The sequence below is a fragment of the Bos indicus genome, chromosome 11, assembly GCF_029378745.1.
Source record: "Bos indicus isolate NIAB-ARS_2022 breed Sahiwal x Tharparkar chromosome 11, NIAB-ARS_B.indTharparkar_mat_pri_1.0, whole genome shotgun sequence".
Classification (NCBI taxonomy): Eukaryota; Metazoa; Chordata; class Mammalia; order Artiodactyla; family Bovidae; genus Bos; species Bos indicus.
Window position 1 is genome coordinate 93,646,858 of NC_091770.1, and position 19,442 is coordinate 93,666,299.

Here is a 19,442-nt window from a genome sequence, read left to right on the forward strand (position 1 = left end):
GCTGGGTGTCCCTTGTCCTTGTTTGAGGTGGAAGAAAGGGGAGAAACTGAGGTTTACAGACAGCAGACAGGAACCTGAGGTACTCTAGACCCAGCCAGAACCAAGATCAAGTGAATTTGCTGTTGAGTTTGCCTTAGGCTCCTCCATGTTCAAAGCATGTTACCAGGTGCAGTAACTATTTGCCACTTGAATTTCCAAGAGGCTGATACCCAGAAACACCAGATAAGGTTTGTGCTGGCCGCAAGTGTTCTAGAGCCTTGCTTTTCTAACGTCCTTTGTGACCAGTGAGTCACACTTCTCACTTTGAGCCCAAGAGAGCAACTTCAGAACCCACTTATGCCAAAGACTGGGATAGGATCTGGGTAGGCAAATATCTTTCCCTATGAAGCCGCATATTCCATCTCTCAGGATAACTGAGAATACACATGATCTCATTCCTAAAATCCCACAGTTGTGTGAAAATTCGACCAAGATTAGGTTACTTCAGGGCTGTGACAGAGATTAGGAAAGGGTCTGAATTATGGTTATGGTTAGAATAGGGTTAGGATTCCTGTTATGGCTAAGACTAAAGTTAGAGTTAGGGTAAAGCCAGAGTTAGGTTCAGAATTTAAAAGCAACTGGACAAACTTAGGACTGAATTAAAATTATGTAAATTGTTCAATTTGGATTGATTGTAATGAATAGTAGATTTGGGGGAAATATAGGAGTCAGGGTTCAAATAAATTTGAGCTCTTCTTAGAAATATTAGAACTAACATACACACACTGCTGTATATAAAACAGAGCACCAACAAGGAGCTCAGGAACTACACTTACTATTTTGTAAGAGGGACTTCCCTGCTTCCACTGCATGGGGCACAGATTCGATCCCTGATTTGGGGAACTAAAGATCCCACATGCTGTGTGGTGTAGCAAAGAAATAAATTAAAATAGAGAAGTTTAAAAATATTTTTCTTATAACCTATAAAGGGAAAGAATCTGAAAAAGTATTCTTGTCTGGAGAATTCCATGGACAGAGAAGCCTGGCAGGCTATAGTCCATGGGGTAGCAAAGAGTCAGACATGACTGAGCAACTAACAATTAATTAATGACTGAATCACTTTGCTGCACACCTGAAACTACCATAACATTGTAAATAAACTATACTTCAGTTTTTAAAAAAGAAATATTAAAACTATTTTATTGCTAGTGTTAAAGGGAAAGACTACTTAAGATTAGAATTCAGGTTTTATTCCCACTGGTAGATTAAATTTGGGTTAGAGCTTAGTTCCTGTTAGAGCTCTGTTAGATTTAAGTTAAGCTGGCATGTGAATAATGTTTGTGACAAGTTTAAGTCACAATCTAGTTATTATTACAGTTAGCCTAGGTTCAGAACTAGATGAGAATTAGGCATAAGAAGAAGAGTATTTTGAGTATCAAACTGACATGTTTGGGGTGACTTCAATTTGAGATATATTTAGGGTTACGGAAATGGATAATGTTCCTTAAAACATAAGAGTAGGAGCTAATTATTGGTGGATTTAAGTTTCACTGAGAGTTATGAGCTTGCTTAGATATGCACATGGTCAGGTATGGTAGACTGCTTTGTGTTAAGACTATAACATCTAGAGACAGAGTTGGGGTTAGGAGAGGGAATGCCATTACCTCTTGGGCAAAGGCAACCACAGTGCTCCAAGCCTTAGGTCTTTCTGGGCCCTTCAGATCCAGCATTCTTGAGATTTTTATCTACCCAGAGTTTATAGTTTTGACAGATTTTCTTTATCTAATTAAGTTACACATGAGCAAGGCCCAAGGCACTGCATTCTGCTGGGAAGCCCCTCTATGCAGGAGCAGGACAGGAGTGGACCCCAGAAGTTATAGTAGGTGCTTCCAAGGAGAGATGGAGCCTGGCCAGAGTATATGTCAGCTACTGTCTGTTCCCCTTTCCAGTCCTCCCTGATTATGGTTGAGATGAGGCCAGGGGTGGCTCAAGCAAAGCCTCATTGTTTCCCCCATATAGGTGCCCCATGGAGTGTGTTCCTTGGGCTTCAGCCAGGGCTGGTCTCACCACTCCCGACTTCCTTTCAAGGAGAAATCAGCTGCTGGAACTTAGACTGCAGGAAGGCTGGAGGTTCATCCCAGCTCCCTGGGGAGGTGATACCCCCTGATACCAGAACCAGGTCTCTCCTTAGTAACTATAGTCTTCTTGGAGGTCCCAGACTAATGGAGAGAGAGAGATGTGAACTATACTGTCTCCTCAAACCATAGAGAATTTTATAGGTTTCCTGACAGGGTCACCAACTTGTCCTGATTTTCCCAGAACTGTCCTAGTTTTTTAAACTTTAAATCCCATGTCCAAATAACCTCTTCTGTCCTGGACAAACCAGGATGGCTGATCACCCTACTTCCTGATGACCCCATCTGTTGACAGCAGTGGGCACAATAGCCTAAACTTAGCACAATTTGACAAAGGCTTAAATGAATTAAGAACTGAGACTTCCCTGGTGGCTCAGATGGCAAAAGCGTCTGCCTACAATGCGGAAAACCTGGGTTCGATCCCTGGGTCGGGAAGTTCCCTGGAGAAGTAAAAAAGGCAACCCATTCCAGTACTCTTGCCTAGAAAATGCCATGGACGGAGGAGCCTGGTGCCCATGGGGTTGCAAAGAGTCGGACACGACTAAGCGACTTCACTTTCACTTTCACTAACTGAATTAAAGCCCCTTCTCCCACCACAAGGTTTTATAATCCTTTCCCAGTTCTTGCCTCCTATCACCATGACAACTCACATGCCATGACAATGGTTGGGGACATTGTCAGAAGAGTTGGCACCTGTGGGAATGAGAATAGAAGGTTTGCCCCCAGCTCAGTGGTTTATACTCAGAGACATCCTCTGTGGTCTTTTCTTCTTTGGGGGGCTCTCATGACATATAGTTCCCACCACAATTAAAGGAAAGTTTCCAGAGGCATATAGCCCTTCCATCATCTTGACCATACAGGGTGTCCATGGGTCCTTCCACATTTTTAGCATCCTTGGAACAGCCAGATACGATAATCACATCAATCCTATACATCCACTGGAGGAAACATGAAGTTTCAGACTGCTATGCTGGGCTAACTTGATAGATAAGAAAATAATGGGTTTCCCTGATGATCCAGTTTAAGAATCCACCTTGCAATGCATGGGACACCAGTTTGATCCCTGATCCGGGAAGATCTCACATGCCACAAAGCAACTAAGCCCGTGTGCCACATCTACCAAGCCTGAGCTCTGGAGCCTGAGAGTCGCAGCTGTTGAGCCCATGTGCAGCAACTACTGAATCCTGTGTGCCCTAGAGTCTGTGCTCCCCTAGTAGAGAAGCCACTGCAATGAGACGTCCATGTACCACAACTAGAGAAAGCCTGCACACAGCAGTGAAGACCCAGCACAACCAAATTAATTAATCAAATAGATAATTTTAAAAAAAAAAGAAAAGAAACAAGAGGGAAGGGAAGGCATTGGAAGACAATAACAGAGCCCAACCTGGGGGATAACGGTTGAAATACAGTCAGATCCTCGTTCCTAAAGTGAGATGCCCAGGAAAGTTCCCCATTTCTGATCAAATATTGATATTTCCTTTTAAACTTTCTTCAACACCATCTACTAAGACAAGCAATTAGGATAAAAGCAGGTTTGGGGTGGGGAAGACTGATTAGGGCACCTACTGCACAAAACCAGCTGGGCCCTGCAGCATGGGTGGGAATTGAGGGAAAGGGACATTCGATGGGGGGAAACAGGCGCGCACAGGGCAAAGAGGTAACACAAGCTCTGCATGCACAGGAGACTCTAGGAGACCGGTTTAACTGACTAGAGATGGGTTGTTGGAAAAGAGGTGGAGAGAAGTCTGAAGACTGAAGATCTGGGGATGGGAAGGATGCCCCACAGGCTGGGTATCAGGCAGGGGAATTTGGACTTTATTAATAGGTAGTAGGGAACCATGGAAGATGCTGTGTTCAAAAGGTACAACCCTTCATGGTTGTTCCAGTGCTGAGTCATGCAAAGCCATTCCCATCTGGAAGGCTATAAACACACACAGAAACACATGCCCCCTCCAACAGAGAGCCAGTTCCCTACCAGAAACCATTATGCACCAAGAAACACTCTCAGGTGTCACTGCCCTCCGCAGACACACGTACAGTGGACATGCGGACACACACTCAAGCTCATGGACACGTTTCATTTGACAGAGACCTGGTCACTCTGTCCACACACAGGCATACAATCCTATACACACACACACACACACACACACACATGTCACAGTCACTCAGGTGTACAACTGCCGCAGTCCCCAGAGGCACAATGCTCCCACACTCCTACACTTCCTACAAGAAGCCCCGGCAACAGCTGAGGGGACAAGACGTTTAGCTCCAGAAGCTGCTGCTGCAAACCCCAGGCTTGGGGCTCTGGACCCCACAAGACAAAGACTGGGGAGCAGCAGCTTCACCATGCACAGGACTCCTGGGGTCCCCCAAGTTAGAGGTGGCACCAACAACTCCTTCCCCAGTCAAATTGGGCCCCAGAGAGGAAGGAAAACAAGCCCCAGAGCTGAGCTGCCTCTCGGCCCAGGGAGGGGGCCCAGGGGAAGGGTGTTTTCTCTGGGAGAAGCTAAGGTACTCCCAAGGCCCCAAACCTCCTAAATGTGGCCAATAACTCCCTCCCCAGACCCTTCCGTGTCGGGCTACACCTGGTCCCCGCTGCTGCTCCTCCTGTGATGTGGCGAAGCCAGATGGTACAACTGGGCAAGGGCCAGGCTGGAGAGCACGCACCTCTGTCCTCTTGAGCTTGGCTGGGGGCATGAGCTGTTCGTGTGACTGTGAGAACAGGTGCTGTTGGTGTGAGACTGAGACTGTGCGTTACCATCGCTGCCCTACCGTGTCATCGTTGGGGGAGGGGAAGCGGTGTGTAGGTGAACATGCCCCTCTAGGGTGGCACATCTCTGCTGTGCCCAGCAGGAGACTTGAGTGGGAAGCTGCGAGGCCCTGGGCCTCTAGGGCTGGAAGCAGAAGATGTGACTGTGTGATGGGGGGTGACCAGGAGGCGTGGACAGACAGTGGTGGAGAACTGACACAGACCACTTGGTCAGTGAAAGCATGAATGGGCATCGTGGGTCCTGGAGCTGTGTGTGGTACCAGCAGCCTCCATGAACAGGAGGCTGTGAATGAGCGTCACCCTCTGGCCTCAGCACTATTTTGTGATTGCACCGGACCCTCGGTTTATGTTTAGGATGATCTGCATCTATGGATCTGGTGGTTACACTCATCTCTTAGTTAGATGTCTGTGTCCACATTTCTGTACATGATCGGTCATGCCTATGTGTTTGCAGAGCATAACTAGAGGCCAAACATGCCTGCATGCCTGCACCAGTGTGTTTGTAATTATAGATGAATGTTTCTGCCAACAGCTCAGTGTATTTGAATGCTTACTGAGACCCATTTAAACTCAGGTTAGAGGGCTTCCCAGGTGGTGCTAGTGGTAAAGAACCCATCTGCCAATGCAGGAGTCGTAAGAGGCATGGATTCTATCTCTGGGTCAGGAAGATCCCCTGGAGGAGGGCATGACAACCCACTCCAGTATTCTTGCCTGGAGAATCCCATGGACAGAGGAGCCTGGCAGACTACAGTCCCTGGGGTGTCAAAGAGTTGGAAACAACTGAAGCGACTTAGCACACACGCATGCATAGCTCAGCCTTCCTTCAGAGAATACCTGAGAAGAATAGACTGGGTAGCTTAAACTTGGGTCAGTTCCCAAGTTTAAGTAGTTCCAGTTTCCGAAAAAGCCATTTCATAAGCAGGCTTCCCCTCTCCATCCTTTCCACTCACCTTGATCCTCTTACCTTCATGGAAGGTGGGACATAATTGAGGGGGGAAAAAACCAATGTTCTCCAGGAATCCAAAGCCAAAGGATTCTTCTTATTCAGTGGAGGAGAAAAAGGAAGACAATAGGGTAGGTAGGGTCTTTATTTTCTTTTAATGGATAAGGATGCAGAGCTGGTCTCAACATAGCCTTCAGGAAACCTGTCCTAAAACCCCTCTCCTTTTAAGACCCTTCTTGGAGAATCATCCAAGATTTCTGCAGTGAGATTCAGACAGGAAAAAAATGGAAGCATTGAAATGTCTCTGTCCTTAAGAGTCAAGTCTCTGCATCTGATAGGTGTATCCACCTATCTGCACGAGTTTCCCATAAAGGGCTGTGCATTTTCTTGATGCTGTATGTGTTTGATTTCATGGGAAGAGTTTTCCAGGAATACTGGGAATCATTTAGATTCTTTGGTTCTTTTTTTTGCAAGTCTCATATTTTCTTTCTTCTTTTCTCACTCTTGATTAAAAGTGCAGAGACTCGGGTTCAATCCCTGGGTCGGGAAGATCCCGTGGAGAAGGGAATGGCAACCCACTCCAATATTCTTGCCTGGAGAATCCCATGGACAGAGAAGCGTGGCAGACTACAGTCCACAGGGTCGCAAAGAGTCGGACAGGACTGAGCACGCACATGCATGAAGTTAAGCTAGCATCCTAGGTTCAAAATCTTTTTTCTTCAGAATTTAATGATATTGCTCAGCTGTGTCCCATCACCTACTATTGAGGACACAGTGGATGGCAGTCTGGGTATCTCAACATCATCAGTGGAGAAGGAAATGGCTACCCACTCCAGTATTCTTGCCTAGAGAATCCTGTGGACAGAGGAGCCTGGTGGGCTGCTGTCCATAGGGTCGCACAGAGTCAGACACGACTGAAGCGACTTAGCATGCATGCATGCATTGGAGAAGGAAATGGCAACCCACTCCAGTATTCTTGCCTGGAGAATCCCAGGGATGGAGGAGCCTGGTGGGCTGCCATCTATGTGGTCGCACAGAGTCAGACACGACTGAAACAACTCAGCAGCAGCAGCAGCAGCAACATCATCAGATCCTTACATCCCTGCCCTTGGGAGGGACAGGTTCTTCTGTTGATCCTTAGTGCTCTAAAACATCATGTTTGCATTCAGGTGCTATCGATTTATATTCATTTCAATACATATATGCCCTTCATGTTTGGAATTTTATTTCTTAGATGAGTTCCTCACTTCCATCTTGGTTTTCTTGTCCACTCTGACTTTCCCCCAAATAAATACCCATTGGTCAAATCTCTCCCTGATTTTGATCCTCTCTCTCATCTTTCCTTTTGTGTTTCTTCCTTCTTTGGTCCACATCCTGGGCAATATTTTTGTTCTGTTTTTGCTGCAAATCACAATGTATTCAAGTTGGAAGCAGTTTTCAAGTTCACCTGATTCAGCTCCCTTACTCTACAGATGGAGAACCTAAGACCTGGAGAGGAGGGAAATTGCTCACAGTCACATCTGTGTGTAGCCATAGGGCTATCATGACTTCCCTCGTGGCCAGAAAGCCTTGAGCAACTCAATGGCCCTTCACCCTTTACCTTTGACACTGAGGAGATGACTCAGCAATGGAATGAAACCCCTGGGGTTCCAGGTGAAGAAGCAGCCTAGCCATGGATGCTGCCAATGAGTCTTCAGAAGGAAGCCCTTTCATCCTACTGGGACTAACAACAAATCCCAGCCAGCAGCGACCTCTTTTCATGCTCTTCTTGGTCCTCTATGTGGCGGGCATCCTGGGTAATGGACTCATCGTGGCCGCCATCCAAGCCAGTCCAGCCCTTTACACTCCCATGTACTTCCTGCTGGCCCACCTGTCCTTTGCTGACCTCTGCTTTACCTCCGTTACGGTACCTAAGATGCTGGCCAACCTGCTGGCCCACAACCGCTCCATCTCCCTGGCTGGCTGTCTGACCCAGATGTACTTCTTCTTTGCCCTGGGTGTAACTGACAGCTGCCTCCTGGCTGCCATGGCCTATGACCGCTACGTAGCCATCCGGCACCCCCTCCACTATGCCACAAGGATGTCCCGGGCCATGTGCACAGCCCTGGTGGGGACAGCATGGCTCGTGTCCCACGTCCACTCCCTCCTGCATATCCTGCTTATGGCCCGCCTGTCCTTCTGTGCCTCCCACCAAGTGCCCCACTTCTTCTGTGACCACCAGCCTCTCTTAAGGCTCTCCTGCTCTGACACCCGGCACATCCAGCTGCTCATCTTCACCGAGGGCGCCGCAGTGGTGGTCACTCCCTTTCTGCTCATCCTCGCCTCCTACGGGGCCATTGCAGCTGCGGTGCTCCGGCTGCCATCAGCCGCGGGGAGGCTCCGGGCTGTGTCCACCTGTGGCTCCCACCTGGCCGTGGTGGGCCTCTTCTACGGGACAGTCATTGCAGTCTACTTCCAGCCCACGTCCCGGTATGAGGCCGAGCGGGGCCGTGTAGCCACCGTCATGTACACCGTGGTCACGCCCATGCTGAACCCGGTCATCTATAGCCTCCGGAACCGTGATGTGCAGGGGGCACTCAGAGCCCTTTTCACTCAGCGAAGGATCTCAGGGGCTGACTCCTGAGGCCTGGACCCCACCAAGGGTGGATTGCATCGCCCACGGCGACACTCGTGACTGCCATTATCAGCTCTGTGCTTTTTCCAAAACCATAATAATGGGGATCCCTTTCTGAGTGCTACTGTAGTGCAGGTCCTCACCTGACCTGACATTATGCCACAACAACCAGTGAAGCAGATTTTTATGACCCAGTTTCACAGATGAAGAAACTGGGGCTCAGAGTAGAAGATTTGACTTTACCAAGTTTACACCATTTTTAGGTGTCAAAACCTAGGCCCTTTCAGCAATACCAAGCCCTCTTCTAAGAGTCACTTCCAGGCATTTAGAGGGTGCATTCAACCATTTTTTTGTTGTATTTGGGCTTAAAGCTATATGGAAGGCTGTGCTACCCAGATCTTGCTTGGGGGGTGGGTGGGGGTGGGGATTGGGACTGTGTTTTCCATCACATCACCATGTTTTCTCAAAAAACTGACTTCTTATCTGTCTGGGACAGAGGCTAAAATTCACAGACTCATGTGTCAAGGACTGACCTAACCCAGTGAACCCAGTTTGGCACGGAGGAAGTACTCTGGGCATCTGAGATGAATAAATGAGTGTATTTTTTATGTTTATGAGCACTTAGAAGCTGTCCATTTTTCTTACCCTTTGTTCTTGTACTTGTTTGCTATGATCCTGCCTGTTCAGCTCCCCCTGGCATTCTGTAGTAGGAGAAGGCAGTAGGCATGCAGTGTAAATAGATAAATTAACTTAAGCAAGACAGACAAGGGACAGGGTAGGCATTGGTGCAGATGGAAGAGGTATTTTTTTTTTAGTTTTTTTCATATGTCAGCACTACACATATTTTTTTTAATTCTAGGGGTTTTGTATTTTCTTCCCTCGCTTTGGCTGTGCTGGGTCTTCGTTGCTGCATGCCGGCTTTCTCTAGTTGTGGTAAGCAGGGGCTCTGCTTCACTGCAGAGCTCTGGCTTCTCACTGCAGTGGCTTCTCTTGCTGCGGAGCACAGGCTCTAGAGCGTGGGCTTAGTAGTTGTGTCACACAGGCTTAGTTGATCATTGACATGTGGGATCTTTCTGGACCAGGGATCGAACCTGTGTCCCCTGCATTGGCAGGAGGATTCTTAACCACAGGACCACCAGGGAAGTCCGAGCATGGGTATTCTTATAGCTACTTTACAGATGAGGAAATGGAGGCTCAAAGACGGTGAGTTAGTCCATAGCAGAGTCAGAGCAAGCACTTCTGCTGCTCAAGCCCTTCAGGTGCATTTTAACTGGGTCCCATAGAACCCAGATCCCGAGTTCGGTGGCCTCAGTGAAAGAACTTGCAGGCTACAGCAGTCCTAGGGCTGGATTATCCACGGGCCCTTCCAGTTCCCACTAATGAGTCGGCCACCACCTGATCCTAGAACTGCTATCCTATGCCATTTTATATCTAAAAGAAAACTTAAAGGTCTTTGGACCACTGGCTTTAGAAAACCAAACCGTAAACCACAACTCTTTTTTATTTTCAATGAAATCTTACCCAGAAACATACTATCTAAAATGAAGGGGAGAAAGCAGGAGTAAGGGTCAGAGGGACCCTCTAGGGAACCCATCTTCTCAGCCTCCCCAGTGCATCTTCCTCACGGCCCTGAGGGGCCCCTGATCCATTCCAAACCCTTACTTTGATAAACTGGGAAACTGAGGCCCAGAGTGTTTAAGGGACCTGCCCGGGTCACACAGAGTCAGTGGTAACCTTCAGGCTTCCTGGCTTGGCCCTCCAGCACCCTGTCACTTGGCCCTGCAGTGACATGAGAGCACCTTCATGTCCACCTGACCCACCGTCCTCCCAACCCCGAGGCCCAGGTTGATGCCATATCCTTGCTCCTCTATCAATAGCCCCACAACCTGCTTCCCCCTCACTCGTCTCTGAAGTTTCAGAAAAATACTGGTGGTGATGCTCATCACCCAGTCCACACCTCAGCCTATGACATAAGGTATGAAATCTGCTGGCCATCAGGGACCTCACCTGAGTTCTGCCAGAGTCTCGAGAACCTGGCACAGAGATATACACGTGCTCTGCTGTCATCTCGTCTGGCCTCTCGTCTCTTTTCTTCAGCATAAGGGGAGAGGGGCCCTATGGGGCTCAAGGGATCATCGACGCTTTTTCTGGGCCACCAGCCTTGACCTGGTCATCCTGTTCAGCCCCCCAAAGAGGCCCCATCCCTGGACGAGTGGTCCCCACCACCCACATTGTAGCACAGCCCAGCTTCTGACCTTGGTCTCTGACCAAGGCATTCCATCTCTGCCCCAGCATGATCAGTTCCTTCTCCAGGATGACCATAACCAGTGTCAAAGTGCTTTAAGGTCTCATGAACGCCCAGGGAGAAACCCCCACTATGCATGTAGGAAAACTGAGGCTCAGAGAAGAGAGGAGGCTTCTCCTGGTTGGCTCCACCAGCCAATTTCAGCCCCAGTTCTCCTAACTCAGTCTCAGGCTCTTTCAACCACACCACAAACCATCACTCAATTCAAGTTAATAAATAGTTATTGACCATCTTCTATGTGTCAGGTGCTGGGCTGGATGATGCCTGATCTACTTCCAGACCCCCAGTAAGACAGGCAAGAGAGGGGGATGGGGGGCACATAAGTAGCCTCAGTCAGTAGGCCTATCGGTCCCTGGGCCCCATTCCCATCCCACCCCCCACCTAGATCAGGTTTCTTGTTTTACTTCAGGAAGCCCTAAAAGATGATATTGACCAGGAGATAAGAGTATGAAACCTTCCCCCATCCCCAACCAAGAAAAGCCACTGAGTTCAAAAATCCACCAAAGAATTCTCCCTGCATCCTTTTCACATGAACTACAAAGAACAGTTTTTAACACCATAAGCAAACAAGCCTATGCAAATTGACTCACTTCCAAGCAGTTCCCTTGAAAGAGATGGTACCCAGGGAGGCTGCTTCAGCTTCATGGGTTTGCAGTCACCCCTCAGAAGGACTTTGAACTGCTTCTCCTTACCCACTGTATTCCCTGACTTTGTCCTGAAATGACTTCTGACCATTTCAGAATCAATCTAGCCCACCCTCCTAGCATGGGTTTTCCCTGATGGCTCAGATGGTAAAGAATTTGCATGCAATGCAGGAGACCCAGATTTGATTCCTGGGTCAGAAAGATTGCCTGGAGAAGGGAATGTCTACCCACTCCAGTATTCTTGCCGGGAGAATTCCGTGGATAGAGATACAGTCCTTGACCACTGAGTGACTTTCGCCCTCCTAGCATCGATATTACTAACCCTTCATTTATGCCAATACTAGGTAGTGCTAGGAACCACGTCACCCAGAAAAAATAAACAATTGCATTTCAAGAAAAGAACTGAGTCTGCCTCTCCAGCCTCTCTTCCAGTGCAGGCTTTCTGCATCATAATGTAAGGCCACCTTCATTTCAAAGGTAAAACAACTGGAGAGATCTTAGTTGTGAAAGAGTCTCTGATCATAAATGGCAAACTGATTACTTCTTCTAAGGGACCAAAACAATTTCTATAATCCAAGTCTTCTTTCATGCAAGGGCAGCCACAGGGAAAATGCAACTATTAGACTTGAAAAATAAAAACATGAAGACTCTTTCTAAATGTGAAAATGACTGCTTTAGAATATGAGGAACGGATCAGTATTTTAAGAAGCTGTTTATCAGCAAGCAGTTTCTCTCACTCTAAACCAGGGATGTTTCCCTCGCTCATCCTTTTCATGTCTCTTATGTGTCTGCCCCGTTCTCTCTTTTCAGTTGCTTGTGTTTCTACTCTCTTCTTTTCTTTGCTCTCTATGCTCTCTGCATTCTCTGTTATGATTATGTACTGGGCAGGAGGACAACAGACAGCACTTGCCTTCACTTATGTTTTTTTTTCCTATGATGGTTTTTTTTTTTTAATTTCTTTTTTTTTATTTTCTTTATTTATTTTTTTATTGTATTGGTTTTGCCATACATCAACATGCATCCTCCATGGGTGTACACGTGTTCCCCACCCTGAACCCTCCTCCCATCGCCCTCCCCATACCATCCCTCTGGGTTATCCCAGTGCACCAGCCCCAAGCTTCCTGTATCCTGCATGAAACCTGGACTGGCGATTCATTTCTCATATGATATTATACATGTTTTAATGCCATTCTCCCAAATCATCCCCCCCTCCCTCTCCCACAGAGTCCAAAAGACTGTTCTATACATCTGTGTCTCTTTTGCTGTCTCGCATACAGGGTTGTCGTTACCATCTTTCTAAATTCCATATATATGCATTAGTATACTGTATTGGTGTTTTTCTTTCTGGCTTACTTCACTCTGTATAATAGGCTCCAGTTTCATCCACCTGATTAGAACTGATTCAAATGTATTATTTTTAATAGCTGAGTAATACTCCATTGTGTATATGTACCACAGCTTTCTTATCCATTCATCTGCTGATGGACATCTAGGTTGCTTCCATGTCCTGGCTATTATAGCCTTCACGAATTTAATAACAGGAACACAGATTATGATCAAAGCCAGGAAAGATGTGTGGAAGCATCAAAGAGGGAGCAATGAATGGAGATAAGGGTGATGTGAGGAGTCTGATGGATCACAGTGGTGATTAACGGCCCCAGTTCACCCATCCCTGAATCCTTGGCCACGTAACTTTGCCCTTCATCTGGATTTGGGGTTCAGCCATCCAACTTGCTTTGGCCAACAAGATATTGGGAGGCATGACATAGACCTGAAAAGAAGCTCAGATATTGGGTTTTTTCTCTTGTGTTTTTCTCTTTGCCATGAGAAGGACATGCCCAGCTAGCCCACTGGCCCCCAGCAGAGAATGAAAGACACACTGAGCAGAGCTTTCCCAGTCCTCAAGGCGATCCAGGAAGACCAGTGCAGAGCAGAGCCTCCAGCTGACCTGCAGACACAAGAACAGAAACCCAGGCTGTCTCATTGACACAAGAGTAAAAATATTTTTTAATTAATTTTTATTGCAGTATAGTTGCTTTACAATATTGTATTAGTTTCTTCTGTACAGCAAAGTGAATCAGCTATATGTGTATATATATCTCCTCTCTTTTTTGGATTCCTTTCTCATTTAGGTCATCACGGAGCACTGAGTAGAGTTCCCTGTGCTATATAGTAGGGTCTCATTAGTTATCTATTTTATACATAGTATCAATGGTGTATATACATCAATCCCAATCTCCCAATTCATTCCACCACTTCCCCTTTCCCCCTTGGTATCTGTACGTTTGTTCTTTATGTCTGTATCTCTGTTTCTCTTTTTTAAATATTATTATTTAAATATTATTTATTTTTTGGCTGTGCTGGATCTTTATTGCTGCATGGGCTTTTCTCTAGTTGCAGCAAGCAGGAGCTACTCTCTACTTTCAGTGTGCTGGCTTCTTACTGCAGTGGCTTCCCTTGTTGCTGTTCACGGGCTCCAGAGTACTCAGGCTTTAGTAGTTGCGGTTCCCAGGCTCTAGAGCGCGAGCTCAGTGGTTGGGTACACAGCTTAGTTGCTCCATGGTATGTTGAATCTTCCCAGATCAGGAATTGAACCTGTGTCTCCAGAAAGGGCAGGCAGATTATTTGCCACTGAGTCACCAGGGAAGCCCTGCTTCTCTTTCTCTGCTTTGCAAATAAGATCACCTATACCATTTTTCTCAGAGAAGGCGATGGCACCCCACTCCAGTACTCTTGCCTGGAAAATCCCATGGACGGAGGAGCCTGGTGGGCTGCAGTCCATGGGGTCGCTAAGAGTCGGACACGACTGAGCGACTTCACTTTCACTTTTCACTTTCATGCATTGGAGGAGGAAATGGCAACCCACTCCAGTGTTCTTGCCTGGAGAATCCCAGGGATGGGGGAGCCTGGTGGGCTGCCATCTCTGGGGTCGCACAGAGTCGGACACGACTGAAGCGACTTAGCTGCAGCAGTATACCATTTTTCTCGATCATACATGTATTTGTTAATATATGATATTTGTTTTCTCTTTCTGACTTACTTCACTCTGTATGATGGTCTCTAGGTCATCCACGTCTCCACAAATGACCCAATTTCATTCCTTTTTATGGCTGAGTAATATTCCATTGTGTATATGTACCATATCTTCTTTATCCATTACTCTGTGGATGGACATTTAGGTTGCTTCCAGGAATGAAAACATTAAGCCACCGAGTTTTGGGGGTGACGTGCTACACTGTAACAGCAAGTTGGTGAGGCTCCCATAACTGTTTTCTGATACTTGTCTTTGTCTCCAGCGGAGCACATCCTGGCCCCTTCAGTGTCCTGAGGACTGAGCTTTCAGTGAATGCTTGCTTTCTCTCTTTGCTTTGGGGGATTTACATTCTTGTTCTGAGCACATTTCTGCCCCCTACCATCTCTGCCAATCTAACCAGGATTCTTTGAGGGAATGAGTTATGTCACCAGGGGAGGAGCTCCTGGAAGTAAAAGCCATGGCCCCCACTTCTAGATCTCACAACCAGATCCATTTTCTCTTTGTAGAGAGTCAGGGTCATTTCTTGGTTGCCTTTTTCAGGGACTCCGTAATCAAGCTCAGATTCAGTGTACACTGAAACATTTTCGGCTCTCCCTTATGGGAAGGGAAATTGAAATTGGCAAAGGCTGGAAGGATGAAATGAGCAAAATTCATCAAGTCAGCCGATTTGGCAAGTAGCTGGACCCGACACACATACAGACAGCAGCCCTGCCTCTCTCCAGGGACCACAGGACAACTGACAGCTGGTGAAAGCATGGCCATCACCACACATATCATGAAATCAAGTAACCACAGACCTCAGAAACCACAATGACAAGGTGGGAGGTTGAGTAAACACAGGCCAGATTTGGTGCTTGTGGGTTTGCACTCATCCTCATTTTATGAGGATCACTTGATCCTCATAAAAACTTTGTGCAGCACACATTATGATGCCTATTTAACAGATGAGGAAACTGCAGCTCAGGGGAGTAACTCACCCAAGGCTCCAAAATAGAAAGTGGTGGAATCAGTATTTGAGCACAGATCTGTCTCTAGGCTGAAATGAGGACTAGTAAAACCCCTCACCTGCTTCTTATCCAAATCTACTGACTATGCATCAGAATCACATGGCCTGCTTATTAAAATGCATATACAACTCAATGCAGGGCCTGCATTGTGAATAACCACCCTATATGATTTTGAGGCAGATGGTCTTTGGGGCATATCAACAGGATGACTGACCTAAATCATATAAAACTTGAGATTGCCAGGACTTCCCTAGAGGTCCAGTGGTTAAGAATCTGCCTTCCAATGCAGCAGACAAGGGTTCGATCCTTGGTCAGGGGTCTAAGATCCCACCTTCCGTAGAGCAGCTAAGCGCCACAACTTCAGAGCCCACGCTCTGGAGCCCACACGTTCCAACATCTTAGAGAGATGTCCTCACGCCACAACAAAGAGCCAGTGCAGCCAAAAATAAATTTAAATTAAAAGTCTGAGCTGGTTGGGAAGTGTTCAGAGGTAACTCGAAGGCTGAAGGCAATATACAACTCTGGAAATAATGGACAGTTATGAGGAACACTGGAGGGAAGAGGTTCCTATGATTCTGTTGGAGGACACAGATGGAACAAAAAGTGCCCAGGAAACTGAGAAGGCATCTTGAGACTGAAAAATGAGGCAGGCAGTTCCAAATAATCAACAAATGAGTTTATTGTAGGGTAACTTACTCACCGGGTGTGATTGGCAGAAAAGGATCCAGAAGCATTCCAAGCTGAACCCTGCACCATGCAGGGGGCATTGGGACAATTTTATAGTTAACCTAGAGCATGGGAGCCCTGGAGGAGGGCGTGGCAACCTGCTCCAGTGTTCTTACCTAGAGAATCCCCATGGACAGAGGAGCCTAGTGGGCTACAGTCCATGGGGTTGCAAAGAGTCAGACATGACTGAGTGACTAAGCACATAGGGCAAGGGAGCAGGTACTGGGAAACAGGACATGCATTTCTAGGATTTATGAATGAGCAAAGAGTCGGACACAACTGAGCGACTTCACTTTCACTTTTCACTTTCATGCATTGGAGAAGGAAATGGCAACCCACTCCAGTGTTCTTGCCTGGAGAATGCCAGGGACAGGGGAGCCTGGTGGGCTGCCGTCTATGGGGTCGCACAGAGTCAGACATGACTGAAGCGACTTAGTGGCAGCAGCAGCAGCAACCAGCTTCATAGGTCCTGGGAACTTGACAAGTAAGGTTTTCATTATTGTTTAGGGGCTAACAGAGCACAGAGGCTACCTGGTCCTAATGATTATGAAACAATATCTATTACATACAAAGCCCTTGACAACAGAGAAGTGATTCATTGAACAATTGAGTCCTGGGTAGGGTCAGTGGAAGGGCAGGAGAGACTGTAAGGGCCCAAGCCTACCAGGCTTCTCCATCCATGGGATTCTCCAGGCAAGAATACTGGAGTGGGTTACCATTTCCTTCTCCAGGGGATCTTCCCGACCCAGGGATCGAACCTGGGTCTCCCACATTGGAGGCAGACGCTTTAACCTCTGAGCCACCAGGGAAGCCCTTGGCTATGCTAACAGCCATATACTTGCCAACTCTCCTTTGAAATAAGTCTGAGGAATCCTATTTCTCTCTTCTTTACTGAATTTGTAGAAATCATGGGAATCAGTGTCTTAGTTTTGGCTACTATAACAAAATACCATAGAGTGGGTGACTTAAATAGTAGACATTTATTTCTCACTGTTTTGAAGGCTGGAAGTCCAAGGTCGAGGTTCCATCAGGTTTGGTTTCTGGTGAGAGCTCTCTTCCTATAAGGACACCAGTCCTCTCAGATTAGGGCCCCACCCTTTGACCTCATTCAACCTTGACTACTTTCTGTAGTCTCCAGCTACAGTCACATGGGGTGGCGGGTGGCGGGGGTGTGGGTAGGAGCGGTTTGGTTAGGACTTCAACATACTAATTTGGGGTGGACACAATTCAGCCCATAACACCAATTGCTGGACAGGCATCCCTCATCTCTTTCCAGAAGTCTTTTTGGGTGAACCACTATTACAGCGTACTAAGATCCTGACTCCTGAACTCCAAGTTCTGGGTTTAAGTCCTGACTTTACTAGATGATTGACTTTAGGAAAATTGCTTAACTATAAAATGAGAATGATACTATCTCCCTGGGGTTGTTATGAAAATTATCTAAGTGCTCAGCACAATGATCTGGCACAAAGTAAGTCAAAACGCATGCTGGTAACTCTCATTGCTACAGGCAGGGGAGGCAAGACAAGAAGTCACGGGGTTTGTGATCTGGACATGAAGGCTGTTCCCTGAGCTCAGATGCTTAGGACTCCGGACTTGGGGCTGGCAGGAACCCACTGCTCCCTCTTCTCTCCCTGGCCAGACTCTCCCTCAGCCTTCACTGACCATAACGTGAAAATTAAGTGTATGTATGTTTATTCCTGAAACAATTATTTGTTTTCTTTGCTACTCATTAATAAATCATGTGAATGTAATACTTTCTGCTTCTCTTTCCTAAAAACAAATTCTGTAAAATGATTCACGGAGTCCCCTGGTGACCTGGTGGTTAGGATTCCCGGTTTTCACTGGTATAGTCCAGGTTCAGTCCCTGGTGGGGAAACGGAGATCCCTCAAGCTGCTCAGCCTGCCCCCCCTCCGAAAAAAAAAAAGAAAATAAAATGATTCGTGTATGGTGCCAGACATCTCCCACATCACCCAATCCAAAGTCTGTGCTCTTCTTATTAAACAGGAAAACAAAAAATGATTCATTCCCTCTCCTCTGCTGCCACCATGCGATTGTACTGGGTTATAACCAGTATTTCTACAGGCTTTGGCAGGGCTGAGGGCTTGATTTGAACTATCTGGGTCTCAGTGAGCACAGGTAGTACATCTCTGATTAAAAATATATAGCATGTCTGCACCAAAAGTTATATAACATATAGTCTTCTAGCCCACTGTGGTGAATTCCAGCCTATTCCAGCCTTGGGGATTTTCCCCACTTAGAGAGAAATATCAATAACCTCAAATATGCAGATGACACCACCCTTAAGGCAGAAAGAGGAACTAAAAGGCCTCTTGATGAAAGTGAAAGAGGAGAGTGAAAAAACTCAACATTCAGAAAACGAAGATCATGGCATCTGGTCCCATCACTTCATGGGAAATAGATGGGGAAACAGTGGAAACAGTGTCAGACTTTATTTTGGGGGCTCCAAAATTACTGCAGATGGTGACTGCAGCCATGAAATTAAAAGACACTTACTCCTTGGAAGGAAAGTTATGACCAACCTAGATAGCATATTGAAAAGCAGAGACATCACTTTGCCAACAAAGGTCCGTCTAGTCAAGGCTATGGTTTTCCAATGGTCATGTATGGATGTGAGAGTTGGACTGTGAAGAAAGCTGAGCGCCGAAGAATTGATGCTTTTGAACTGTGGTGTTGGAGAAGACTCTTGAGAGTCCCTTGGACTGCAAGGAGATCCAACCAGTCCATTCTGAAGGAGATCAGCCCTGGGATTTCTTTGGAAGGAATGATGCTAAAGCTGAAACTCCAGTACTTTGGCCACCTCATGCGAAGAGTTGACTCATTGGAAAAAACTCTGATGCTGGGAGGGATTGGAGGAGAAGGGGACGACAGAGGATGAGATGGCTGGATGGCATCACTGACTCAATGGACGTGAGTCGGAGTGAACTCCGGGAGTTGGTGATGGACAGGGAGGCCTGGCGTGCTGCAATTCGTGGGGTAGCAAAGAGTCGGACATGACTGAGCGACTGAACTGACCTGAACTGAAGTAGTGACCACTTATGTCATCTCAGACCAGACAACAGAAATGATGAGATGCAGTCCCTGTCCCCAGAGACTTCATAGTCTAATGTGTAAACAAATACTTAGGCAAGTACATACACTGAAGGTGGGGTGGTCCTGTGGGAAAAGGAGACAAGGTCATTTAAGTCACCAGGACTTTCCATGTTTCACAACCTAGGAAAAACATTACATTGTTCATTAAATTAAACCAAATGCAATAT

The 19,442-nt window shown here is 46.8% G+C and overlaps 1 protein-coding gene across 1 annotated transcript; it reads left to right on the forward strand.

Moving 5' to 3' along the window:
- The first annotated feature begins 7,458 nt into the window (after window positions 1-7,458).
- OR1K1 (olfactory receptor family 1 subfamily K member 1) lies at window positions 7,459-8,453 on the forward strand. Its single transcript, XM_019970809.2, has one exon. The coding sequence runs from the start codon at window positions 7,503-7,505 to the stop codon at window positions 8,451-8,453; it is 951 nt and encodes a 316-aa protein (XP_019826368.2). The 5' UTR covers window positions 7,459-7,502.
- Window positions 8,454-19,442: the final 10,989 nt, after the last annotated feature.

What these genes read in the sequence shown, in the direction of transcription:
- OR1K1 (XM_019970809.2), top strand. Translation starts at nt 7,503, where the DNA reads ATGGATGCTGCCAATGAGTCTTCAGAAGGAAGCCCTTTCATCCTACTG.